Raw genomic sequence first — 26,141 nt, forward strand, 5'->3', positions numbered from 1 at the left:
AGAGGTGGAGCTGGAGCTTCGGTGGCATTGAGGGGGCTTTAGCACTGCTGGCTCTGAGCATCCTGCGAGTAAGAGTTGGGCACTAGTGTTGGGCTCTACATCTGCCCTGGCAACGCAAAGCGCATTCAGTAATTCAGGTATTGTCCAAAGACTTCTGTTACTGCCAGAGACTGTGCTCTACACATGAACCAGCAGAAGAATTAAAGGCAAACATCACAGAATCCTAGCCTGTTTTGGGTTGGAAGGGACCTTACAGCTCATCCAGTTCCAGCCCCCTGCCATGGGCAGGGACACCTTCCACCAGACGAGGCTGCTCCAAGCCACATCCAAACTGGCCCTGAACACCGCCAGGGATGGGGCAGCCACAGCTTCTCTGGGCAACCGGTGCCAGGGCCTCAGCCCCCGCACAAGGAAGAACTTCTTCCTGATACCTCATCTTCCTCATATCTACTAAATCCTCCCTTTCCTTGCTGTGGAAGGAGATGTGGAGGGCACTGCATATGGCCGATGGGGTTTGGGAGTGATGAAGTATTTGATGCTCTTGTCTTCCAGGTCACCCTGTGCTCCAACACCGTGAAGAGATACAAGCTGGCCCTGGTGGTTGATGTGGATGGTGTTGGCAGAGAGGTGTTATCACTGCCCGTCAGAGCCAGGTACCAACGCTTCCCTTGCAGCCCCTCTTCTTTCCCTATGCATCTGCCAGAAGCAAGTGGTGCTGCCTTGCGTAGAGCTGGCTGGCTCCAGCTCCAAACGAGGAGCATTGCTCAATGAGCTAGTTCTGCCCAGCTAGACAGGAGAACAGCAGCGCATGGAAAGCAGTCCATGATGAGCAGCACTTGTGCTCAGGCACAGGCACGGCCCAGGGCCTTCTCCTACAGGAAACTGTGATTATATTCCTTATCGGCCTGCTCTGGGGGCTTGAGGTGTAATGTTTCCAAAGGGCCGCCTCTCCTCCTTCCTGCAAGTGTTGGACTTGTGCTGGGTTGTGGCCAGAATCCAGGACTGGTTTGGGCCACAGCAAGCAGCTGCTGCAAGCTGTTGTCTGCCTCAGTTAAGGAGGGGCCGTGCAGACGGGCAAGGGGCTTAGGGCAGGACTGGTGAGGGAAAAGTAAAGGCGAGATCTTGTGACAGACAAAGTAGTCCTTGGTGTGGAAGGTGAGCTCAGGTTTTTGTGCTTCCGTCTGGCTCTGCTGAGCATTGATGTTCTCGGAGTTAAGCTCAAAGTTGTTCTTGCTTCAGCCGCATTCAGGCCTGTTGTGCTGCGGTGGGCGTCAGTTCAACGGCAAGAGGGATGCATTTCACCGGTGCTGTTCCCTCTCCCGGGCGGAGTTGTGCAGTCAGTGCCTGGGCTGCAGTTGTGTAGAACAAGTGCAAATGGGAGCAGCTGGCGTGCGGACCCGTGGGGAAAGGAGCAAGGCAGCCACAGGGCCTGGGAGAGGGTTATCGCTCACGGCGCAGGGCAGGTGGTGGCCTGCACCCTGCGTTGCTGGGGTAAAGGGCTGGATTTCAGGCAGGGACACAGCGGTGTTTTCCCTGAGACACTGGAGTCTGGTGTTCCTGGAGCCTTGGCGAGCGCTGCTCCTCGGTGGGAAAGCTCCCTCAGAGCTCACACCTCGCTGGGGCCATTGAGAGGGTCCTTGCGAGCCTCCTGGGGCAAAGGAGGGGCAAAGCTGACCTGGGACAGGGCACCGTGCTCTGCCTGGGCACTGAGCAGCTTTTGTGATGCTGAGACTCAGGGTCTGCCCCTCTTTTGCAAGAGGTTGTTGGGTAAAAAGAAGTTGAAGGCTGTTTCTCACTGTAGGCGTATCAAATGTCTATTTGACGGTGACAAATGGGTCGTGCTCCATTTGGTGCTCATTGAGAAGTAAACAAGTAAGCAACGCTGTGTCAGAATCTAATTCCCTTTTGCTCATCTCTCTGCCTAGATGTGTAATTCCCCCGCTGCGAGTGCTCCACCCGGCTCTGACCTTTGGACGATGCTCTCTCAAAGTCCCTTACCAGCAGATGCTGACCCTTGTGAACGACAGCAACCTTCCAGGCTGCTACTGGGCTCTTCCTCAGGTTTGGCATCGCATCCGCCTCCTGCCTCCAATGTCACCTAGGGGTTTGTTAGGGAAAAAACGGGTTTGGTTAAGATGTTGCTGGTTCGTATTCAACCCTAAAGGTTTGCTGGGAACAGGAAGCTACCTGAATATCAACTCCAGGAAGCAGCTTAAACTCTCCAGGAAGCAGATTATATTCAAGTCTTCGGGATGCTTTCAATGCGGGAGAACTTGTAGGGTTGTGAAAAGCTGCTGCAAGGAGGCTGCCAGCACGGGACGGGGGGTTGTGGAGGCAGCAGCTGTTGGCCCCCCTCAGGATGCTGAACCCATACATGTCTTGCATCTTGAGTTGTGCCTTTCTGCTTTCTCCTAGGCATTTTTAGACACGTGTGTGAGTTGCCGTTGTGGTAGATGTTAAAGAGTTGAAAGTTTCCTCAAAGGTCAGTCTGAAGCCGTGTTTGGTTCTGTCCCTTATAGGAGAACAAGGATGCTGCTGCTGTGTGGTACTCCAGCCCTGAGCCCCGTGGGATTATCCAGCCTCAGAGCTCGGTGGAGATCCCGTTCACACTGGAAGTCCAGGTGACGGGAAAGCAGGACACCGTTGCTCGTGTTGCGGTGTTTGGGAGTAAAGAATCCCCACTGGTGAGTGCTGGGGCAGACGTGTGCCTTTGTGCCTCTCATCTTGGTGGGATGTAGAGCGTACAGGGGTTCTTCCAGGGAAAATGATCTATGGCTGTTGTCTACAAGGAAAGAAGGCATTCGTGGCATAAGCAACACTAATGCCTGGAGAAGGCATGGGACTGAGTGACCCTGTGCCCGGTCAATCCATCCTCAAGGCGCTGCGCTCGTGCTCGGCTGCTGCTCGCAGCCCGCAAATGCTGGTCAAAACCTGGCTGGGTGTTGCCTGCACAAATGGGAGTTTCTGGGTGTCATTTCCTCTAGGTCTGCCTTATGGCTTGAGTGCAGCTTCGGGAGCTGGTAGCCACATCCAAGCTGGCCTTGAACAGTGCCACGGATGGGGCAGCCATAGCTCCTCTGGGCAGCCTGTGCCAGCCATAGCTCCTCTTGGCAACCTGTGCCAGAGCCTCACCACCCCTCACAGGGAAGAGCTTCTTCCCAGGATCCCATATTGATCACCACCCCCCCCCCCCCCCGTCAATTTAGAGCCGTCCTTCCCTGTTCTGTCCCCGCAGGCCCTTATCCAAAGCCCCTCTCAAGGTTTCTTGTTGGCCCCTTTAGGCACTGGAAGGTGCTTTAAGGTCTCCCCAGATCCCTCCCTTCTTCAGGCTCTACAAGCCTGGTTAAGGCTTGGGGTGTTTGGAGCTGGGGAAATCCCGCCAGGCTGGATAAATTCTCATTGGTTTTAGTGATGTGAGAAGGGGGTTTAGCAAAAGGATCCACATTCCTCCTCCGCTAGTTTGTGCCCCTTCTGCAGGAACAAACTTTTGGGTCTCAGGCTGTCAGCAGAAAAAAATACTGCTCGAATGATGCAATTAGTAATGAATGTCTTGGTGCAATAAAGAAGTAATACCAGGAATGCACACAAGCACAAATGAGAGGCAACTAACTTGCATGATCTCTGCTGAGAAGAGCTTTGCTTCCAGCCTCTACTGGTTTTCACGGGAGAAGCTTTGGGAAGGTTGAAGAAGTTCCTGTGCAGTGTGGCTGTGCAGCCGCAGCAGTCAGGGAGGGTGGTTTATGGCATGATGGAGCAGTACAAGGAGCAGGCGTAGGCACAGAGTAGCGGAAGGAGAGCTGACAGCATGGAGGAGGTGTGAAAAGCATGCGTGGGAGATGGGGGTTCTGTATCCCCTCATAATGGGATCTTGTGGCTTTCAGATCCGCAGGGACCACTCCAGGTGCCACCTTTGCTCCAGCCTTCCTGTTTCAGCCTCACAACCCTGACAGCTTCAAACAGTCAGAATTCCCTCATCCTACGAGCCCCCTTAGAGCTGTCCAGTCATTCTAAACCTTCCCTGTTGTTTTTTTTCTCTTTCCTGCCTGCCTCCTGGAGCAGGAAATCCATTTATTGAGCACTGGAGAAGGACCAGTTGTCCACGTGCACCCAAGTGAGATAAATTTTGGCAGCATCCAAGTTCTACAAGATGCTTCCCGGACCCTTCACCTCTCCAATCAGTCTGTCATCCCCGCATCCTTCTCGGCAAAGATGGTAAGTGTCGCTGGGGCTGTTTTCCAGAGCAAGTGAGTGGCCCATAGCAGCCTGTGACTGGAGCACTTATTTCTATGCAACATTTCCACGTCACTGAGATGTGTCTGAGAGAGAAAGCCAGATGTTCCATCCGAGTGCAGCAAGAGGAGCCTGGCTCCGGGGGCACTTGTAGCTGGGGCACCCGTCAGTAAAACAGAGTTTGCAGAGATGTTTGAGCAGAAAGGAGTTCATTTCTGCAAGTTCTCCCTTTATTTTGTGGAAGGCGTTTAGCTGTGAGAGTCTTTGTTTTTGGAACTGAGAGGTCTGTCCTCAAGGCGCTTAGGGTGAAGTGGGTTTCACACCTCCACGGGGGTCAAACCAGCTGGGTTGTTGCCCAGAAGCAGACTTGTAAGGGTTGTGTACCTGCAGAGCCTGTGTGGTCTGTAACATTGTAGAGCATGTGGCTGCAGAAAGAGGCTGTTTAATTCCTGGAGGCGGCAGGGTGGAACAGGCTGCGGAGCAGAAGGAGGTTGTGGGGTCTTCTGACAGGGGCTGATGCAGCCAGGAAGGGCTCGTGTGCTGGGTCTGGGGGGTGCTCCCCACCGGAGGGGCGTCTGTGAGGGGCTTGAGAGGAGGTTTGTTCTTCTGCAGGCTGGGTTGTTGAAGTTCTGGAGCCGCTTCACGCAGGCCTGTGGCTGGGGACTTGGTTGTGTCTGCGCATGAGGCATCCAGCAGGGTGTGAGAGCACAGGCTCAGCCCCCTGGGCAAGGAGGAGGGGGCTGAATTTCCCTCCTGCTGCTTTTCCAGGCGTTTGGGGGTTAAATAGAACCTCAAAGTGGGGGATTCGCAGGCAGCTTGCTCTGTCCACACCATAAAAATCTGCTTTTGACCTCTGCAAAGAGCAAGCACCCCAGTGCCCTCAGCAGCTGCCTCCTTCAGTGCCTTTTCTTACTTGCTGGTAAGCAAAGCAATTGTTACTCTGCTCGTCAGGGGAAAGCAAACATGTCCTGTTGCGCTGTGCCTATTGGCAACTGAATTACAGAGGGTTAGAAGTCTTCAAGACAGCTGTGCTTCTAGAAGCAAGCTGAGAGCTTTTCCCAAAGGCAAAGCAGGAGCAGTTTGGTTCTTAAATGTTGCGCTTGGCAGCAGCTGGGCAAGCCGTAGCCGTGCCCTGGAGAGCCGCGATGCGCAGAGTGGTGTCCCTGGCCTCCCCAGCCTGGCAGGGAGGGCAGATGCGATCATGGAGGGGTGAGCTGTGGACAGGGAGCACAAATGGAGACAAGCTCTGCCCCTTGATCCCGTAAAACATCCCGTTGACGGTGCTCGGGGCAGAGGCTAAACCACAGTGGTCCCCGTGCTTGTGCTGAGGAGATGCTGATGCTGAGGAGGCAGGAGGAGGCCGGTTGTTGGCGGGAGCATGTAGCCAGCCTCAGGCTCTGATCTCCGCCTCCTGCAGGGCTCGGGGTGCTTTTGGGCTCTTTCCTGCCACTGGCTGTTTGTGTGGATAAGGAGCAGCTTTGAAATGAAGAACAGAGGGTCCCCCCCACCGGGAATGCTGAACCACCTGGGACAAGGCTCTGCAGCCAGCTGGTGCAGGACAGGGTTTATTTCCCCTTCATGAGCAGCCCTACGAGGACAGTGACTCAGCCTGACTGAGAATGGGAATGCTGTTGTTAGAGCTACGGGAATGGGAATGCTGTTGTTAGAGCTACGGCTCTCGCTAGAGCTACGGCTTGATCAAGTGCAGCTGCATTTGTAACGTGGAGTTCTGCTTCCTCTGTCACTTGTGCAAGGCCAGAGTGACCAGATCACTTCAGTGACTCATCTGTAAACAGATTCAAGAGAGCTGATTGTGGTGTCTCCTCAGTCATCCCTTGGGGCAGCTATCCGTCCCTTCCTCCCTCTCTCCTTCCCTCCCTCCATCCGTCAGCTGCACACTGGTGTCCATTGTAACCAGATTGTGGAAGCTTTCATTCACGATGGACGTCTGTGCTGGGATAAGATTCTGATTATCGTGGTGAACTTCTGAAGTGGTGGATCCCAGCCCTTACTGGTTACTCAGGAGCTCTGATGCCCAATAGTACAAGAAGCTGCTATAGGGTCAGAAATAGCCGCTGTCTTTGTGCATGCAGTGCATGCAGCTACGGCATCATTTTGCGGCACACTCAAGGATAAGCAAGTAGCAGAGATGTTATCAGAGGTTGGGTACTTGTCTTGAAAGTGGGGGTATTTTGTAGCGTGGCTCCAAGAGGTTTCTTGTCTCTGAGACACAGGCTGGATTGGGGGCAGGCAGAAGCTGACCTAGAAACCCAAGGGAATGTGTCTCGGCAGAGCCTTGTGGCCCTGGCAGGTCTCCTGTTCAGCAGTGCACGGTGCTGCTCCTTGGAGCCAGAGCAGATGCTGACTGAAAGAATGAGGAGAGGATGCAAATCGTCCTCCCCTGGCCTGGGCTGTTGGCGTGGGCTGTTGGCCTGGGCGGGCCCAGCAGGGCTGTGCTGGGTCACGCCAGGGAGTTGAAGGTCTGGCTCCGTCGAGACCCCCATCCTCATTCCTCAGGAATAGTTTCTGGGGTACAATTTTCTGGCGGGCTTGTTGCCAAGCTTTGATAAATGAGCTTTGTCAGGGAGCAGACTCTCAGATTCACGTTTGGAGCGGAGCTCTCAGGGCTCCTTTCCAAGCGAGCTGCCCTGTGTCAGCACGAGCCAGAGAAGCTGTACATGAATGTCAGTGGAATCTTCACACCCGCTGGCTCGGTGTGAACGTGTTGCCTGGGCAGGCCTTGGCTGGTGGCAGCCAGGTCCGTGGTTTCCGTCCTAAATGAGTGTTGTTTGTCTTCCAGGCTGGTGCAGACTCGTGCTGGACCGTTGGACCCAGTCAGGGAGTGATCCCTGCCAAGGCCGAGGTGTCTCTGGCTGTCACTGCAAACTTGGATGACACGGAGCAATTCAAGGACGAGGTGGTGCTGTTCATTGAGAACAGTCGTGCCTACGTCATCCCCGTCCAGGCTGTTGGCGTTGGCACCACGATTGTCATTGACAAACCCTTTGGCCCGGAGCTCAACCTGGCGCCCTGCTTCAGGTAGGGAATCTCTCAGCTCCCACTTCCCCATGGGCTCAGCAAGGAGGAGTTCTGCTGCAGTCGCACAAGCTTCTTAGTGCTCACAGTCCTGGCCCTGCTTCCCTGAAGCCACAGGGCTTCCTTTGGAAACATTTTATGGCCATCTGCAAGTCAGTAGGTACTCTGAAAGCCACCGAGCTGGAGAGCAGTTGCTAAGTTGTTGCTGAATTGTCTTTAGTCATAATCCATTTGTCTCCTCACTTTATCAAACAAAGATTTGGAGGAAGAGAGCAGGTCCTGGAAGCCTCCAGCTGAGAAATGCTTCCTTACAAGTACAGACATGTTTCTCTCTGCAGTGATAGTGCTTGCTTTGCCATTCCGTCTGGAGTAAGATCTCAGAGCAGCAGCAAGCCTGGGCAGTAGCTTGTTAGCAGCTCCTCGACTGAATGAATGGCGCTGGTTTATTTCCCCTCTGGCCAGGAGCCCTGGAGGAGCAGCAGAATTTCTTTGCCCTGTGTCATCCCCCAGTTGGCTCCTCTCCCCCACTCTGTGCCCGGTTGCTCTTTATTAGACGTGGTGGCTCTTCCCTGGTTTCTCCTGCCTGCTTCCCGAGGCACGGGCAAGCGAGTGTGGATGCAGGACCAGCTCTGGAAGGGGGAGGAAGTGTGGAAGTGTGGAAGTCTGCTGAGGTGGAGTGGGATAAATGAAGAGTCTCGATTGAAATTGGTGAGCTGGAAGGAGAGGATTCAGTGGTCCCAACGTGTGTGTCTGAAACCAGTCATGTTCTTGGAGACAGGAGGAAAAAAGTGCTGTTTGCCTTGTGTTGGAGACCTCCTCAGAGAAGAAGAACAGTCTTCTTGGGGTGGCTCTTCCTTTCTGTGGCTGCAAAGAGGGTCCGTGGTGCTCCGATACCTGAATTCTTGGGGTAGAAAGAGCAGCTTAATCCTACCTTAAGTACTTGGGATAGATTTGGAGAGGTAAAATACGCACCCACGAGCCCTCCACGTACGCAGGGGCATCGCAGGGAGGCTGGTGCTTGTCCAGAGTTTCCTGTGCTCAGTGCAGCCACAAGCTGGCTGCACAATGGAGGGGACGGTGTCCGTGTGATTCATGTAGTTGTCTTCTGCCCCCCTTTATGTCTTTGCCCGCGGGCTCAGTTTGGAGCTGTTGCCATTGCTGTCGGCTGCAGAGCCGCCACCAGAGGGTGGTACGTTGGGGGCAATGAGGGTTGGATGCTCCCTACGAGACGCCTCAGAGGCATGAACAACAGCTCCCAAGGGGAAGGTGGAGTGGCAGCGAGGCTGTTCCTCCAGCTACTTGCATGTGGGGCCGGCTCTTTACGAAGCTCTTCCTTGCTGGAAGGGTGCCAGCAGAGCAGCTGCTGGATGGTGACAAACCTAGGGGCAGCCAAGGTCTGGCTTTTGGTGAAGCCGAGTGTGCAGTCAGGTCGTGCCCTCAGGGTGCTGAAGCTGGGTGACCAGTGGCAAATAGCAGCTCCCCTGCCATTTTGTGTCTCTGCTTCTCCTCTAGCCTGGATCCCTGCTGTTACCGCTTCAAGATGACAAACAAAGGACGACGCACCCATCTGCTCTATTGGACCACAGAAGGTGGCACCACACTTAAGCAGCGCAAGCGTCTCCCTCGCATCAGTAAGAGCAAGGGCAAGGTTTCCTCCTGTGGCCCCGTGCTGAAGCTTCAGCCGCTGAGGACGGAGCTGATGCCCGGCCAGACAGCGGAGGTGGTGCTGAAAGGCTCCTGCAGCACCCCCCAGGTGAGTTCTGCATCAGGGCATTTGTGCAGCCCCTTGACATTTGCCTGAGCAAATGGGCAAGTGCTTCTGAGAACCTGGTTTCCTGCCATAAGTTACCGTGGCAGCACCAGTTGCTTTCCATGCTCGCCACCATCAGTTGCTGAGGCTTTTTGAGTTCCATGGCTACCATAAAGCCAACTTGGTGGTAGCAAAACATGGCCTGAAGGCACTGTCGCCCCAGGCTCTGTCCAGCATGGCCTTGTACCCTGCCAGGGATGGAGCATTCACCACTGCTTTGGCAACCTGTGCCAGTGCCTCACCATCGTCACAGTGAAGAACCTCTTCCTTGTATCTAACCTGAACTCGCCCTGTTTGAGTTTAAGTCCATTACCCCTTGTCCTGTTGCTGCAGTCCCTGAGAAGAGTCCGTGTCCGGCATCCTTGTAGGCCCCGTTCAGCTAGTGGAAGGCTGCTCTGAGGTCTCCCCGCGGTTTCTCTTCTCCAGGCTGAGCAGCCCCAGTTTTCTCAGCTGGCCTTAAAGTTAGAGGTAGACTGGGAGCCCAGGCAGAAAGTAACTAAAGAAATGGCCAGTTGTCTGTGTGGGGAAGCAGCGAGTGAAACAAAACACCCAGGAAGGTAGGGAGTGTCTGGGAGCAGCATTGATTTTCCTCTGTAGACAGACACGGGCCGGGAGCTTGTCCGGCCCGGAGACCGGGACGAGAGAAATGAACCCAGTGTGCCAGCTCTAATGATCCGAATGATGTCCGTCCACATGGGAAAGTGTTCCAGGGATCATTAGAACTGAGAGCTTGACTTGTGTCAGTATTCCCATCAGCGCTCGCCCCGCTCCCTCAGCCAGCCCCCGTGTGCCGAGGGCAGGCAGGTCTTGCAGCACCCTTGGGTTGCAGCTCAGAGGGGCAGATTTCAGCAGGGTCACTGAGTGTTCTCCTCCCTGGACCCTTCTCTCCGGGGGAAATCCAGCTCTGCAGAGGAGCTGCCGTCTGACCCCGGTGTGCCTTCCCTGGCTCCAGGAGCACTGGGCACAAGTGTTTAAGTGAATGGGGAATAAATGTGCATTAAGCTCCTGCTGCTGCTAGACTTTGAGAGCTGTTTTAAAGGATTGCCTGAGTGGTAGCTTGAGGAAGACTTGATCCCTCAGCTGGTTGACTCCGATGGGACTGTCCGTGTGCAGTCCTGAGCCCATGAGGCTTTGCTGAAGAGGGAAGAAGGAACCAGAAGGGAAATGGTCAGGCCACTGGTGAGGGTGCCTTCCTGGAAAGCCAAATGGGCATCTGTGAGCTCAGCTGTGGCTACCTGGCTCGTGCAGTCCAAGCCAAGAGCCTGGGACTGGGTCTTCCACCTTCCCTAGGTCTCGAGAACTTCATACTCTTGAGGCTGGTTAGAAGCCCAAGACCCTGTGGTGCACGTGCAGCACAGGTGTTTCTGACGTCTCTAGGCTCTGAGGAGGAGTTGGGTTGTGGTGGTCTATCAGAGGGAAGAGAGAGGAAAAAAGGGAGGAATGTGGGGAAGTGAAACCATGAGGAGGAATCAGGAAAAGTCTTGGATGTAAGAGCATCCAGCTTAAGTAGAGGGTTTTCATGCCAGGTTGAAGACATCTCTTTCCTGGGGAGGTTTGTTTGACAGGCAGGTCTAGGGGGACACAGTACATCCTAGGAAGGCAGGCTGTCTGTTTGGGGTTTTCCCAGGGATCCTTTCCACTAAACTTGCAAGGGAGGATTTGCTGGCATTGATCCTTCTATCCCCTGTTTCCCTTCATACAGTCTGGTTTGTTTTTTTTTCATGAGTTCCTACAGTTTTCGGTAAGCATTTTGTTTGGCAGTGGGACAAAGCAAAGCAATAACCGTTTGGGCAGGGATTGTTCTGAGAGCTGTAGGCAGCACAAGACTCCTGAGGGCCTTTTGTGGTGGTTGGGTTGTAACACGAGGGACGCGTGAGTGCAGAACAAAGAGGATGCAGCTTATAAAGAAGAGAGGGCTCCTGAGGAGACCAATGGCTGTAACTTCATGCAGTAATGGGGCGTGTGGGTGGGCGGCTCAAAGATGCAGTGTGTTTTGTGGACACCCTGATAACACCCGCTGGGGGCCGTGTGGCTCGCATGCAGGTGGTGAAGGAGAAGCTGCTGTGTCACGCCATCGTGGGCAAGGAGGGAGTGAAGAATCTGATCGTGCAGGTGGACGTCACGTGCGAGTTCATTGCTCCTGCTCTGCAAATATCCAGCAGAGAAATCACTTTCCGGGTGGAGAAGGTGAGTCTCTGCATTGCATCCTGGCACTGACTGGTGTGGCTGGGGTGTGCCTGTGTCCTAAGGAGGAAGTTCTCCAAGTCCACAGAGCTTTGGCTGTTGACTTGAGCCAGGCCCAGCTTTTGTCATGAATGCCGTGATCATTATTTCACCCCTGTGGGGCTAGGGACAGTCTCCGCAGCTCTATTCTGCCCTTCTCGAGGTGCAGACAGAATTGAGCTGCTGAGCCAAGGGCACGGGCTGAGGTGTGGGACCCGTGAGAGCAGCGTGGGCTTTGGAAGAGCCACTTGCTGTGCTGGGGCTGCAGGTGGAGAGCAGATCCCTCCTCACCCTCCCTGAGGTGGTGGTGAGAGGAGTGAGGATGCTGCTAGAGATGAGGCTGTTCTCTAAGTTGAGCCAGGTAGAACTGAGATTACAGCTGCTCTGGCGAGGGGGAGCATGCCCCCCTCTAGAGAGACGCCAGTGTCTGTAGTCAGGGTTTTGAGGATCTTCCAAGGTGTGGTGATGTCCGAGCAGCGATCGTGTAGGGAAGCTGAGAAAAGCTGAGATTCCTGTCAACTCCTCAAGCTGATGAGGAAAAACTGGCATCTCTTGCGCCTCTTTGCCTTCCCTGCCGTCGGTATGGGTGCTGCCTCTTTGCCTTTCCCAAGCCTCACCTTCTTCAAAGGACCCACGAGTGCCCTTCAGCTGCAGCGATGAGAGCACCAGTGCAACGTGTGTGCCCTTTAGTGTCTGGATCCCGACTCCTGCATCACCTTTCCCCGTCGCGTGAGGTGTCTGAAAAAGAGCAGATAGCTCATGATTTAGTTTCTGCGGTTTCAGGTCTCTCCTCCACTTCCCAGGCTTCCAGAGAAGCACAAATCCTGTGAGCAGGCGGTTCACATCTAATCAGAAGCTTTTCAGCTCCCCCTGATGTCTGCCTGTGGTCTGCTTGATGCCACATGCTCCCATGTGTTGCGTGCTGCGACACTGCAGGAGTTGGATGCCAATGCATCCACAATTAGTTTCCCAAAGACTGTCTAGTTTAGATAAACCATGCAGGAAGCGCGGAGCAATGCATGGACAGGAGGAAAAGGCTTAGGCTGAGCTTAGCTTTGAGGCTGCAACATCTTGTCAGTGGAGCAGGGGCAGCAGGTTGCGGCCAGACTGTTGAGGTTTGGAGCTGTCTGCATGTGCCCGTGAATGTTCAAAGCTGACCTCGGGCTGCTGCAGGCTGTCCGCTGCAGGCCATATCCTGCTTGCTTGCCTCCTCTGAGCAGCATCACTGCCTTGCGGGCCTGGCAGAGCTGATAGGGTGGTAAGAAACTACTGTATGGGAGTGGAAATGGCCTTGTGCCTTGTGCCTGTGTGTGCTCTCTGGGCAGGAGAGGACACACAACTGGAGCCAGAGTGGGTTCACTTTCTGTTTTGGATCTTGCTGAAGCAGCTGCCTCCTCTGGGGGGCTGCTCCCTCATCTGTACGCGAGACTGTTTCCCTGTCCCCTGGGGAAGGCTGTGGGTTCTAAACGCGAAAGCGTCTGCTAGAGTTGGAGGACAAACTTTGCAGAGGGGTAGAAACCAATCAAAAGAGTAAATAGAGATGGATGCACTTTTGGGGTTGGAAAATTTGAAATGCGTCTGAAGGGGAGGAGGTCCATGGCCACTTCAAGGTCATTTTTTCTTGTCTCCTGTTTCTGTAGCACCCCGGTGATGTCCTGGCTGTGATGTACAAGCCTCTCTCTGTAAAGAACATGTGCTCGCTGCCCCTCAGCGTGGTCCTTGCCTTAGAGCAGCCCTTCTCCATCTGCACTGCGGACCAGCAGCCTCTCCCTGCAGATGCTCAGGTGAGCAGCCCCGGACTTTCTTGCTGCTGGGCTTTGAAGAGGGATGAACGTGGTGGTGTGTCTCTGTTGGGAGGTCCTCCATGATGGAAGTGTGTTCTGTAGAGTCTGCAGTAAAGTGGCCCAAGCTAAATCAGATGTGAAACGAGCTGCTGAAGGAAACAGAATGCCATCTGAATCGGGAAGAGACCTCCTGGCTTGAAGACAGGGGGAGGAGGGAGCAGGCACCCAGCTGTGGGCAAGCTGTAGGAAAGGTGTCTGCTGGAAGGCATGCCAGCTCTCCAGCAGCCATCCTCAGATAAGCTGGGGAACAGCTTGCTGTCTTTGAGGGCAGCCCTGCCTTTGGGAAGGCTGAGGTAGGCTTCTCCAGCTGCTGTCTGGCTCCTGCCCTGGTGTGTGCGGAAGGTGTTGGGCATGGGCTCTGCAGTGCACGTGTTGTCAGAGGTGCAGCCACCGCTGTGCTGCAGGCTAAAGGAGTTCCTCCAGAGTGAGGGCGAAGGCCTGGGTGCCAGAGTGCTGCTTTGGTTGTGTTTAGCAGGTGGCTTCTGCGGCTCCAGAATTCAGGAGACCAACGTGGATTTCCTCTTGTATTGGTGCAGAGCACAGAACCGTGAGCCTCAGGCAGCTTCAGAAAAAAGTGCGGTGCTTGGTCAGACAGCGTGAAGAAAATGAAGGATGAAGCCAGAAGCCCGTGTTGGGGTCACACGTTGAACATTTTCTCTTCATCTCCTTGCAGCCCGTGAAGCTGAGGACAGGGGAGGAACTTCAGCTCTGCATCGGATTTAACCCTGCTTATGAGGAGGATTTGCTTATCCGGGCAGCGGAGAAGGCTCTGAAGATCAAGTTCCTGGAGCATCCTCACGAAGAGCAGGTCACCGTCCGGGGAGAAGTCTGCTTCCCGAATCTCCAGATCCAGAGCACGGCCGTGGACTTTGGCTGCATCTTGAATGACAGCAAGGATGTGCGTTACATGGAGATGACCAACTGCAGCCCACTGGTTGTCCAGTACCACTGGGCATTCCTGAAGGACAGCCAGGTGAACCCAGTGAGGTATGCGCACCTCTCCCTCTCCTGGAAGCTCTTCTTCCTGATGTCCTGTTTGTGGTTTGCAAAGCCCGAGGCCATTTGCCTGATCTGCCAAATCGTTTTCAACCTTCCCTTGAGGAAATCACACCTCTGAGTTGTGCTCAGCCAAGGTGCTCAGGGAACAGGTGATCTCCACCGGCTTGATGCTGGGAAGGAGACAGCATTCTCCAGCCAGGCTGGGACTGTAGGACACTACTGACCCTTTTCACATAGCCATAAGCTGGAGTCCTGCTTTATCTCTGCAGCTGCAAAGCCATGCTTCGGCACTTGGAGAAGCGGATGTAGAAGGTGTCCTTCCCTGCTAAGCCCATCTGTTGTCATTTTGTACTAAGATCCTACCCAGGCACTGCCATCAGAGTGACACACTGCTGTCGCAGTCCCTTGCTCTGCTTTGCTGTAGGCCTGTATGGGTTCCTGGGGGCAGGAGGGCTGATGTAGAAAGCTGCTTTCTCAGATCTTCGTGGCCTGAGGCAAACAGCCCCTTGAAGTGCGTGTTCATCTCTTGAACTGCACGTCACATTCACAGGAGAGCTATGTAGAGTTTTAGTGAGGAATGGCAGGTTCTGCTGTGACTTTAGGTCCAGCTGTAGATGCTGGAGGGAGCCCTTGTATGGACATCCCTGGGAAGGAGGACCATGCAGTGGTGGTCTATGGTTTCCAAGGCCAAGAGCAAACTTGTAGTGGTGCTGAAGCACATCTAGAAGCACATTCCTAGTGTTCCTTCTGCTGCGGCTTCTCTGCATAGCACAAAAGTCTGCTCTGGGCAGTTTGAAGGACGGTAGCAAATGGTTTTCCGTAATGCCCTAGGAAACGCAGCAAAGTTCACCACGTGGCACTGAAGCGCTGTTATTACAAACAAGGGAAACGATCAAGAAGCAGCTGTGTGAAGGGAATTGGGATCTGACTCGGAGGAGGTGACCTCTTGGGAACTGGAGATGAGCTGTGGCTATTAGGAGGGCTTGGGGGAGACCACCAGGGCACTGGGGCACTCCGGGGCGCTCAGCAGACACCATGGGATGCTGTGTGCCAGAGCTGGAAATGAAGATGGTCTCCAAGGTGTTACCACCAAACACTCAAAGTGTTCATTAGGAGCCTGCAGAAGGGCAGCGTGTCAGATGTTATTTCTGGTCCACACTAAGCACTGTTGGTATTCTAAATCATCAGCTCTAACTCAGTCTGACATGGAGGGAATCAAGCATCAGGTCTCATGAAGGGGAGATCAAAGACTGGAACTTTCCCTACCTGGGACCTTGCTGGAGCTGGTCATCAGAGACTCCCAGGATCAGTCGCGCACGTTTATTTTGGTCAGGAGAGAAATATGCTGTTTCTCTGCCTCAACAAGACTTTGTGTGTTTACATTTTTTTCTTTCTAATTGTCCAGCCCGTTCTTTCCTCCTTGCTCTTTGGTCATTGCTGCTACCTGGGGCAGAGTGATCATATGTGCTGCCATTCAGCGAGACCTGGACAGGCTGGAGAGTTGGGCGGGGAGAAACTTGATGAAATTTAACAAGGGCAAGTGTAGAGTCTTGCATCTGGGGAAGAACAACCCCATGTACCAGTACAGGTTGGGGGTTGACCTGCTGGAAAGTAGTGAACGGGAAAGGGACCTGGGGGTCCTGGTGGATAGGAGGATGACCATGAGCCAGCAATGTGCTCTTGTGGCCAAGAAGGCAAATGGCATCTTAGGGTGCATTAGAAAGGGAGTGGTTAGTAGGTCAAGAGAGGTTCTCCTCCCCCTCTACTCAGCCTTGGTGAGGCCGCATCTGGAATATTGCGTCCAGTTCTGGGCCCCTCTGTTCAAGAAGGACAGGGAATTGCTTGAAGGAGTCCAGCGCAGAGCCACAAAGATGATTAAGGGAGTGGAACATCTCCCTTATGAGGAGAGGCTGAGGGAGCTGGGTCTCTTTAGCTTGCAAAAGAGCAGACTGAGGGGTGACCTCATCAATGTTTACAAATATGTAAAGGGTAGGTGTCAGGATGATGGAGCTAGGCTTTTTTCAGTGATATCCAGTGATAGGACAAGGGGCAATGGGTGTAAACTGGAACATAGGAAGTTCCACGTTAACATCAGGAAGAACTTCTTTACTGTAAGAGTGACAGAGCACTGGAACAGGTTGCCCAGGGGGGTTGTGGAGTCTCCTACACTGGAGATATTCAAGGCCCGCCTGGACAAGTTCCTGTGTGATGTACTGTAGGTTACCCTGCTCTTGCAGGGGGGTTGGACTAGATGATCTTTTTAGGTCCCTTCCAACCCTTGGGATTCTGTGATTCTGTGATATGAGCAACACAATCCAACTGTTGCTGTGTGGCTGGACATAGGCAGTGTAGACCAACGTGTGCCCTTTCTCTGACTTCTGAGGCACAAATCTCTCGTGGTTACTCTTGTTGTAGACCCACGTGGTTAGAGACAGACTAACCCTAAGCCTCAGCCCTTGGACCTCTGAGAGCTCAAAGCTGAGCTAAGCCTTTGCACCAAGGTGTTTTCTCCAGTGACGGAATGGATCTTCAGAATCACGCAGCAGGAGATAGCAGATCTGGAGGCAAGCAGTTGCCAGCTGCCTGCAGCGCTGCTACTGCAGTGTCATTGCCAGGCGTTGACCTGCTCCATCCCAGTTTTGGAGCTCATTGCTGAGCTCACACCACTGATGCCCCCGCAGGGGCCCCATCCTGCCGAGGAGCTGCTGTGCAGACTTCCCTCCCTCCCACTGCAAGGTCCCTGAGCAAAGGTCTGTTCTTTTTCCAGGTTCATGGAGACAGAGCCCCTCGCCTTGGGTGTGGAGGAGGTAAGTGGGAATCGGTCTCACTTCCACATTTCCAGTGTAGCAAGCAGTTACGTACTCCCACTCCCACTGGTGTCCTGGGTGCTGCTCCCAGAGTGGCCTCATGTCATAACAAGCGCATCACTGGTCATTGGAGAGGCCACATGGGAGGTGTTATAGGGCTGGTCAAGAACATTTCTTGTGCGGCAGCTATGGAGTATTTTATCCATCTTGGTCCTCATCTAGTGGTGGGTAAGAAATTCCTGCAGCAGCATTTGCTGCGGCAGCATTTGCTGCGGCAGCAGTTGCTGCAGCATCTGGAGAGAGCAGGATGTGAATCAGAGACAGGGAAAAGCATGAGGAGTGCGAGGAGCTGGGCTGGATCCTGCCCCCGGCTCCACAGGCTCTCAGCTCCCAGTCTCGTGTTCTTCTGAGGGCAGGAAAAGGTGTTTTTGAAGGCAAGTTCTGCAGCAGAGAGAATTTCTTGCTGCCAGGAGGCACCACAAATGAATGTAGTGTATTAGCTACTGCATTAATTGGGACTGTGGGAGAAGGTTTTCCCCATGGTTTCTCCGTTGGTGAGTGGAACGGCTGCAGTGTGAGATGAGGATGATGTTGCCTGTGTTTGAGGAAGAGGCCCCTGCAGCCACGTCTGTCCTTTGGCCCAAGCTGAGGCTGCTCTCCTGCATCAGTCCCGTGCTCCACGTGTGGATCTCTCCTCCCTGCCTGCAGGTTTTCGATATCCTGCCGCTGCACGGTGAGCTGCAGCCGGGCCAGAGCCAGCGCGTCTGCTTCTCCTTCTTCGGCCACGCCAACACCGTCAGCCAGGTCACGGCGCTGTGCAGGGTGGAGGGAGGCCCGAGCTACGAGGTGGCTCTGCGTGGGGAGGCCTCGTGCATCAGCTACCTCCTGGACACCACCGAGATCGACTGCGGGCTGCAGGTACCGCACGCTGCTCTTGTCAGTGCTCCTTGCCTCCAAGCATGACCGGTGGGCTGCTGCCCACCCGGGTCCAGGGCTCTCCCCCCTTCCCAGCTGCTTCGCTGGCTCTGTGGCTTGGAAGTCCAACGTTTGGGGGATACCTCCAAGCTGGCGTTTAATGACCATCTCCACCCCAGCCCAGCCCAAAGCTGGGAATCCCTCCTCTAACTAACGCTGCCTCCTGGGGCAGGCAGGATCCCAGTGGTGATCTGCAGAGGGATGTGTCCCTGAGACATCCATCCGCTGATCTGCTCCTAAAGCCCAAATGAGGTGCTCTCTTTTAATGCTCCTGATTCATCAACCAAGGAGGCAGCTGACCTGGGCTTCCAGTCACCGTAGCCGGATAGAATGTCCCCGAATAACCCTCACTGTACTTCTTTCCGGTTACAACCCCCACAGCTGTTTCCAGCTGTTGGCCCTGTGTGCGTTGCCCTCTCTCCCTCCGTTTTGGCTTGTGTTGTGCCCACAAATACTTGTGTGCAGGTGCCTTTTCTCCTGAAATGCCCCAATGCCTCCTCCTGTGTTTCAGCTTGCAGTTGGGTGACACCTTCAAGTGCAGAGAGCTTGTGTCCCCTACTTGCTTTATTACTGATCTTTCCATGGTTGCTATTGCACCTCTGCCACAAATAGCTGTTCCTGTGTAGGGCCCAGGAGTACCCTGTGGCCGCGGGCTGCCCAGGCTAACCCAGAGAGCCCAGTGCCCATCTCTCCTGTGCGCTCCCTGCTTCTGGGCTGTGTTCCTTTGCTTTCAACCCGATGGAAGAGGAATGAAATTCTTGGCAGCAGACATGTGCCTGTAACTTCCTGCTCTTCTGTCCTCTCCTCAGGTGTTTAACAAAGTCACGGAAGCAGCGCTGACCCTGCAAAACAGCGGGAAGCTGGGATTTGCCTTTGCGGTGCTGAGCCCCGGCACAGGCACTGCAGCCAACCCTCTGCCTGGCGTGCCCCTGGTCGTGCCCAGCAGGGTGAGTAGCACAAGGGCTTCACCCGGCCTGTGTCAGGCTGCCCAGGAGAGCGTTTTGGGGGAAAACAGGGGGAATGAACACACAAGCCCCGTCCAAAACCAGCCAGGAGAGACAGGGCTGTGAGCGACTGTTGCAGAGGCAGAGGAGGTCCATCGAGCAGAATCCTAACGGAGCCCCTGATTGTCCTTGGGCGCCGCTGGCTCTGCTGTCCTACAGCAAGCACCAGTGGGAGGCACGAGTGCTCCGGGAGCTCTTTGGAGCTGAGTGCTGAGCTCTCTGGTTGTGCCATCACTGGAGCATCACTCCATCACAGCTTGTCATCCTGCCTGGGTGTCTTAGAGCTGGAGCAGTGTTCCTGTCTTGGTGCCCTTTTGCGATGGGAAGAGGAAGCCAAAGGGCCAAGTGGCTTCCACCTTCCTCAGTGCCTGTCCGTCTGAGGGGTGACATGCTGATGTCCTCTCCTGCAAGCTGCTGCCAGGAGCTGCTGGCCCTGCTGGAAGCAGAGGCCCTTCTCCGTTCTTCCAGAGCAGCTGGTGAAAGAGCTTTGGTTTGTTGTGCCTGGCTCTGGCTAGCAGAGGGTAAACCCTGTGAGCAGAAGAGCAGTGAGACTCAGGCGTTTGGATACAGGAAAGCTGGAGGTGGTGATGTCTGATGTTTCCTTATGTATGAGAACCTGTCTTGTGTTCTCAGCGCGTCTGTCATGTGAGCCATCCCTCCACGGAATCCTCTTTGGTACACTGCTTCCCTCCCTCTTGTGTGCCCTGCAGGGTTACGTTGAACCTGGCAAGCAGCAAGTGCTGAAAGTGTATTACCTGCCAGGAGTGCCTGGAGTCTTCTGCAGGGCTTTCCAGATCCAACTGGGTCACCTGGAGCCAGAAAAAATCTCCCTGAAAGGAGAGGGGACCTTTCCCAGGATCCACTTGGACCTGCCCAGGAACATCAAAGGTGAGCACTGCCTGTCTGCTCGGCTTTCCCCCATGCCATATGCCCACAGGGCAGCTCACAGGCACCTCGAGCAGGCCTGGAGGTTTCAGGGCTGTCAGACAAGGTCAGCCCTCTGGTTGCTTCTTTAGCCTCTGGCAGACGAGCCCATGTGGGCTTTGCCGCAGGAACCATCGTGCACAGCTTGCCAAGAGGTCTGGGAAGATGATGGCTGGGCAGAAAAGCTTGGGAAAGCTGTAATAGAGGCTGGCAGGGATTTTGACAGGGGTTGGGTTTGCATCACGCTGTGGGGCTGAGATGCTCCTGTGTGGCGAGAAAGACGGGTGGGGGTGAGAAGCAGCAGGATCTCCTTTCCCTACATTGCTGGAGCAGTTTGTGTCTGGGTGTCGGGGGAATGGGGCTTCCCGTCTTCCGTGGGATTTGTGCTGCCCCACTGCTATGGGTGGTGTCCTGTGCTTTCAGGCAACGCCAAATATGAGAAGATCCTCCTAAAGGCCAAAGAAAAGCTGGACAAAGGCAGCCAGAGAGAAGAGGCCATTGCTCTGGGGGAGGCTGTGGCAGCCGAGCCCCGCGTGGACGACTCGGGCACCGTGGTGAGTAGAGCTGCTGCCCTGTCCCGCACGTGCCACCCTCCTGCGAGACACTGGAGCCCCTGCGCCCCACGGCAGCTGCCCAGGGCCCTGCCGGCACTGGGCACCTCCCTGCACACCCCTGGCCACGGAGTGTGTCAGCTCAGCGTGCCCCTTGGGCTGCCCACCTCTGGGAGTTGTCCCTCGTGGCGATGCGCCAGCTCCTGACTACCCCAGCCAGGGAGATGCTGAAAGCTGTGCTCGGGCAGTTGGGTTTCTGGTGCTCTGAAGGACACACAGGGCGGTGCTGGGGGGTTTGTTGCTCACCGGCCAAGCCCTGCCAGGTTTACAGAGCGTAAAGCAGCAGCCTGAATGCAGCCTGAGGCTGTGCTGTGTTCTGTATCTCCAGGAGGCTCCAGCTCTCTCATGGTTCCCTTTCCAGGAGAGCTTTTGTCCAGGCTGCTTTGGCACTGACTGGAGGCAGGGACATACTTGGAGCTTTGGAAGGTTTCTGGCTTGTTTGTGTGTCTGTCCAGATCAGCTTTGATAACTGGGCAGGCAGAGACACTGGAGTTCATTTCTGTGGGGATATGATCCTGCCTGAGAGAGCAGGAAGTGTCACAGACACCGACCAGTGAGACAGAATGACTCCGTCGCACTTCTCAACAAGAGCAGGGTGGGATCCTCCACCCGAGACAAGCTTGTGCCTTGGGAAGGACCTTGGCTAACCAGCCCCTGTCTTTCCTTTCCTCAGTGGGATGCTCAGCTGCAGATGCAGATGGAGGAGATGCTGATTGAGGAACATGCCCTGGAGCAGCAGAAAGCTCTCGCCTCCCGTCCCCCGGAGGACACTGCCTTTCACCAGCGTGTACATCGGAGGCTTCTCAAGTTAGTAGGGGCTCCTGTAGCCTGTCTCCAGGGGCCGCGAGGGTAACAGCCAGCAGTGCAGCCCTGCCCCTGAGAGCTCCTTGTGTCTCAGAGTTGGGAATAGCTGAAGACTTCAGAAAGGGCCTGATGCTGAGAGCTACGCCGTGCTCCCTGTGGGCAGCTCGGTGTCCTCACTTGCACAGTGCTACCCTGAGCTCTGGAGGTGCTCCGCTCCCCACAGTTGCTGGGTTCTGTTCTCAGAGCTGAGGGGGTGCAGACCAGCAAGCCCTTGCAGACAGCACAGGCACCACCCCTGCTGACCAGCTGTGAAAGGGGCATCTCCAAGCCGGCGTCTTTGTGCCGAGAAGCAGACCCCACTAAGCAGGAAGAGCAGGGAATGGTCCAGATCCCTTATGTGCTTTTCCAAGTGGGATTGCCTGCAAAAAGACCTTCACAGCAATCTTGTAGTGTTGGTTACTGCACGCGATACTCTCAAGCGCTGCTTTGGGGACAGATCTGGCTGCAGAGCAGTGGAGGTATCCTCTGCAAGGAAATCCTGTGAGAAGGTCCTGAAGCAGTTTCAGGCTTGGGCCGGACACCAGCTTAGCAGTTTCATTGAGACCCGTGGAGACGCAGTGGACTTCTCTGCAATGGCTTTTCACAGCATAGGAACTGTGTCCAGTACCCGCTTTAAACTGACTCGAAGATCCCGTTGGTGGCTGATAAATCCTAGGCCCTGCACTCCCCATGACTTAGCCAAGTCTTATTACTGGGTGCTCAGGTCAGGCCTTGGGTTTCCTGGGCTTGGCTTGAGTTTTCACAGCAGTGGATACAGAATTATCCCCTCCATTTGCTTCTCCACCCCACGCCATGCTGGGCTTTACAGAGTGTCCTTCCTCCTCCTTTCAGAGCTGAGCTGCCCGAATACGTCCTGGACCTTGGCTATGTCGTTCCCGGTGACATCCACACACACATGGTGAAGCTCACCAACACCGGGCACTTCCCTGCATCTTTCAAGGCCGATGGATATGTCCTGTATAACACAGGTAACCAGTGGTAAAGAGGCTTCACGGGGGCTTGAAGGGGCTGTCTCTGCCACATCAGCTGGAGCCATTGGGCATGGGGAGATTTGAGTACTTCCTTGGGCAGCTTTTTCCTCCTTAGTACCCCTCTGGCCGGTGCCCTGTTCAAGAGCCTGAATTCTGTCGAGCAGTGCCCAGAGACCTGGTCTGCCTGTGGCTGCCCTAAAAAGTCATTGCAGGGGCCAGATGGGCTGATCAGCGTGATCGCCTCTCAGCATCTACTGCTCTTGGCTCCCGTGAGCACCATCGGAGTTTCTTTGTGCACTCTGAGGGTTTATGTTGCAGCCAGATGGACCCTCTGTGGTTCGGAAGTGCTTTGTTTAGAGTTCCTAGTGCCAGAGCACTTCTGCTCAGCCTTATTGAACGGCCTGTGGGATCCTGTGCCGTATCGAAACAGGCTTCGCAAAGAGGCCTTGGGGTAAGGCTGCAGCTCCGTCACACGGGGACTGCTGTCTGTGACGGGTGGCCAGGCGTCTCTTCTAAGCCGCTGTCCAGGGAACACCACAGCATTTGGTATCTTAGTTGGAAATTGTCCTTTGGAGAGGTGTATGCGTCCTTCCCTGAGATGCCTGCTGAAGGAATTGCTGGAGCTCCTCAACCAATGTGGTTCGTTTTTACCCTGCAACCCCTGGATTCTGGCTGTGAAAATCCTTTTGCTTTGGGCAGTGACAAGGGGAGCAGAGCAGCTTCTCTGGAGATGGAAAGGGGTCTTTCACAGAGCTGCCAGCCAGGACACCCCTGTGGCCTAGCCGTGCTTCTGAGTCATTTTCTGTTGCTTGTGTATCTCAGCTGCTTGATTTTCCTGTGTTCAGGCTTCAGCGTGTGCCTGGACCTTGTGAAGCGCCTGCCCTGCTGTGAGACCAAGACATTTGAAGTGTGCTTCGACCCACAAAGTGCCAACGTGCCCCTGGGAAAGGTGGATGTGCTCCTGCCCATCAAGGTAGGCCAGCTTGTGGGGCAGGCAGCAGGTTGGGCACAGCAGCGAGTGTCAGCCGGGCTCTCAACTGGATGCTCTGTCCTTCTGTAGGTCAGAGGAGGCCCCACGTTCCAGGTCCGCCTGCGTGCCATTGTGGCTGAGCCGTCCCTCTGCCTCTCGAGGGACAGGCTGGAGTTCTCCTCTGTCCAGTGTGGGCAGTGGCAGGAAGAAACCATCCAGCTCCACAACACGTCCCAGGTCCCCTGTAAATGGTCCATGAGCATGAATGAGGCTGTTAAGGAGGTAAAGCACAGACAACGTGTAACACACAACTTCTCGGTTGGGTTTTCTTTGCCTCTCTTGGCTTTCCCGCCCCTCTGGCTGCCTGAGCACTTGGGCTGCAGCTCGCTTGAGGAAGCTTTTGAGGGTACAGAGCAAGGCTGGTTCACCTGGGCCTGCTCACTAGCTGACGCTTCACTTCTCTGCCATCTTCACCCATTCCTCCCCCTCCGAGGACACTGCCTCCCCATCTGCCTGCCCTGCCAACATGTTTGCCCTCCAGTTCTAGGCAGGGGTGGCCACGTCTGGGTGGGATGAAGGTGCTCCCTGCACCGTGCCAGCATCTCGGAGCACTGCAGGAACCGAGGGTCTGTCCTCGCAGACCAAGGAGACCTCACGCGACTGGTTTCTGTGCGCAGGTGGACAAACATCTGCCAGCGAGCGAGCGTGACAAGCTGCGGGAGGAGATGAGGCCCGCGCCCTGTGGCTTTGAGGTGCTGCCCTCAGCTGGAACCCTCGCTCCAGGACAGCAGTGCCATGTCCAAGTCCGTTTTTCACCCACGGAAGAGGTGAGTTTGGTGGGTGTCACCCCCAGGAGGACTGTCAGGGCAGTGTGGTAAGGGGAGGCCAGCACAGGGAGCGGGGAATGAGCTCTGCCTCCGCGTGGAGCTTTCTGCCAGCCCTGTGCCCACCGTTCCTCAGTTTCCCCTGCACGGTCCCACGCAGTTTGGGAGTCAGCTTAAATGGTGGAGCATTCCCAAAGGCAGTTTGCATGTGGCCACCGTGACTTGGAAACTGGCAGCGTGTGACAGGATGGACCCAAGTGCTTCCATGGCTGGGGACAGTCGCAGGGATCTTTCAGTTGCTCGTGGAGATTTCAGCGTCTCGTGTCTGGCTTTGACCAGAGCCAAGCACTGAGCAGAGAAGACGATCCTTATTTCTGTCCAGTGAGAGCTCAGCTGCCTCTTTCACACAGCTGATGTTTGCCCGGTGCTGCAGCGCCAGGACTGTGTCTGAGAAAGCAGACTTTTCTCACGTGCGTTGCGCTCCCCCACGACTAGGTGAAAACCTCTGATAGGCTGTTTTAGATCCATCTGGTAGCCAACTGCGCAGTTACACTCCCGAGCAGGACTCACCGCAGTTACTCAGAGCCATGCAGATGCTGTAGCCCCTGCTCTAAGTAACTGCCTGGTTTGGGTTCAGCTTAGAGGTGCTGAGAAGACCCCTGACCCTGGGGCGATTGTTGCCTTGGAGGCGCTGTCACCTGGGGCTTCACGGAGGAGCTTTCTGTGCTGCTTCTTTGCAGAAGTGCTACCGGGGCGAGCTGCAGATCCAGATTTGCCAGAGCAGCCAACGCCTGCGGGTGCCGGTCTTGGGATGTGGTCTGGAGCCACGGCTGGAGTTGAGCCCCGCAGAGCTCGAGCTGGGACCGCTGCTGCCACAGAGCCATGGGGAAGAGGGGACAGTGGTGGTGAAGAACCCCTGTGGGGTTTACTCACTGGAGTTTGACCAGCAGCACCTTGCTGAGGAGCAGGTGAGGGGGAAGGTCTGTGCACGCTCCTGGAGATTCCCAGCGCTCCAGCATTCCCAGGCTTGTGCCAGGGAGACGGGGGCAGCGCGCAGGGCAAAGCCCGGTGGCATTCCAGGGTTAGCCGGCTCTGCTGGCAGGCTGTGGAGGGACTTGGATAATCCCTGCCACTGGGGGGAAAGAATATGGGAGGGGATGGCTCGTCTGGGGAGTCTGTTCACGTGGTGAAGGTCCAGAAACTCATGCTGTCTGTGGTTTCTCTTCCCTCTGTGCGCAGCTCCTACGGACACCTAAAGACGACAACAGCCACAACAGCTTGTTGCTGCCTCCGTGTGCCCCGGCTGAGAAGCTGACTGTTGAGGCCCAAGGAAGGGGCATAGAAATGAAGGTGAGATGAAATCTAAATGCTAAAAGTGCAGGTGGCAACCAGCATGGTTTTCTCATTTCCTCATCTCTTCCCCAGCCTACCATGGTTTGTGTTTCTGCCACGAGAGTGGCAGAAAACCTCTTCTCCTTCTTTCCTTTGGCTTGATATCAATCCCTCCTGCCTCAGGTTGACGTTGTGCATCCACCAGGAAAGGTGGTGAAGCTAGGAAACATCTGCATTGGGCAGACGGTGAAGAAGATCGTCACCATAGCCAACAAGAGTGCAGGCCCTCTCGCCTTTAAGCTCAGAGTCACATCCACCGTGCCAGAGTTGCAGGAAGCTGGGGTAAGTGCCATTCCTTCTCTGCAGAGCACTTTAGCGTGCCTGCAGGGAGCGATGAGCTGCTGTGGGTGGGAGGTAGTAGCTAATGACAGCTGTGGGCTGCCCTGGCTGCCTGTGCCTGCCCCGTCCTCCCTGCTGGCACTGCTCTGCCAGCAGATGCTTGCAGTGTGAATGCTTCAGCTGAGCTGGGTGCCAGGACTCCCCGAGAGCCACAAGTGAGAAGGCGGCACAATTCCTCTAACCTGTTTTAGATGCATAGGTCAGGATGCAGCCACATATTTTAGATCTGGAAAGGCGAGGGAGGTGAATCTTGAAAGAGGGAGGGTTACAGCTCTGTTGGAACTTCCATGAAAGCTTTAGAAGGCAGAGGTGACCTCA

The 26,141-nt window shown here is 55.1% G+C and overlaps 1 protein-coding gene across 1 annotated transcript in view; it reads left to right on the top strand.

Annotated features, from left to right (window-relative positions):
- The window catches only part of LOC136005893 (hydrocephalus-inducing protein-like), a 54,467-nt gene that overhangs the window by 23,538 nt on the left and 4,788 nt on the right, over positions 1 to 26,141 (top strand). The window contains exons 15-34 of the mRNA XM_065663784.1: positions 553 to 653; positions 1,926 to 1,929; positions 2,520 to 2,684; positions 4,060 to 4,212; positions 7,031 to 7,269; positions 8,779 to 9,019; positions 11,120 to 11,263; positions 12,940 to 13,083; positions 13,817 to 14,130; positions 16,910 to 16,949; positions 17,658 to 17,867; positions 18,734 to 18,871; positions 19,639 to 19,816; positions 20,315 to 20,406; positions 21,137 to 21,312; positions 22,159 to 22,295; positions 23,144 to 23,271; positions 23,359 to 23,550; positions 23,946 to 24,095; positions 24,833 to 24,997. Of these exons, the coding sequence (XP_065519856.1) occupies positions 553 to 653; positions 1,926 to 1,929; positions 2,520 to 2,684; positions 4,060 to 4,212; positions 7,031 to 7,269; positions 8,779 to 9,019; positions 11,120 to 11,263; positions 12,940 to 13,083; positions 13,817 to 14,130; positions 16,910 to 16,949; positions 17,658 to 17,867; positions 18,734 to 18,871; positions 19,639 to 19,816; positions 20,315 to 20,406; positions 21,137 to 21,312; positions 22,159 to 22,295; positions 23,144 to 23,271; positions 23,359 to 23,550; positions 23,946 to 24,095; positions 24,833 to 24,997 (3,111 nt within the window). The remainder of the gene's footprint in view (positions 1 to 552; positions 654 to 1,925; positions 1,930 to 2,519; positions 2,685 to 4,059; positions 4,213 to 7,030; positions 7,270 to 8,778; positions 9,020 to 11,119; positions 11,264 to 12,939; positions 13,084 to 13,816; positions 14,131 to 16,909; positions 16,950 to 17,657; positions 17,868 to 18,733; positions 18,872 to 19,638; positions 19,817 to 20,314; positions 20,407 to 21,136; positions 21,313 to 22,158; positions 22,296 to 23,143; positions 23,272 to 23,358; positions 23,551 to 23,945; positions 24,096 to 24,832; positions 24,998 to 26,141) is intronic.

The sequence above is a fragment of the Lathamus discolor genome, chromosome Z (genome assembly GCF_037157495.1).
Source record: "Lathamus discolor isolate bLatDis1 chromosome Z, bLatDis1.hap1, whole genome shotgun sequence".
Lineage (NCBI taxonomy): Eukaryota > Metazoa > Chordata > Aves > Psittaciformes > Psittacidae > Lathamus > Lathamus discolor.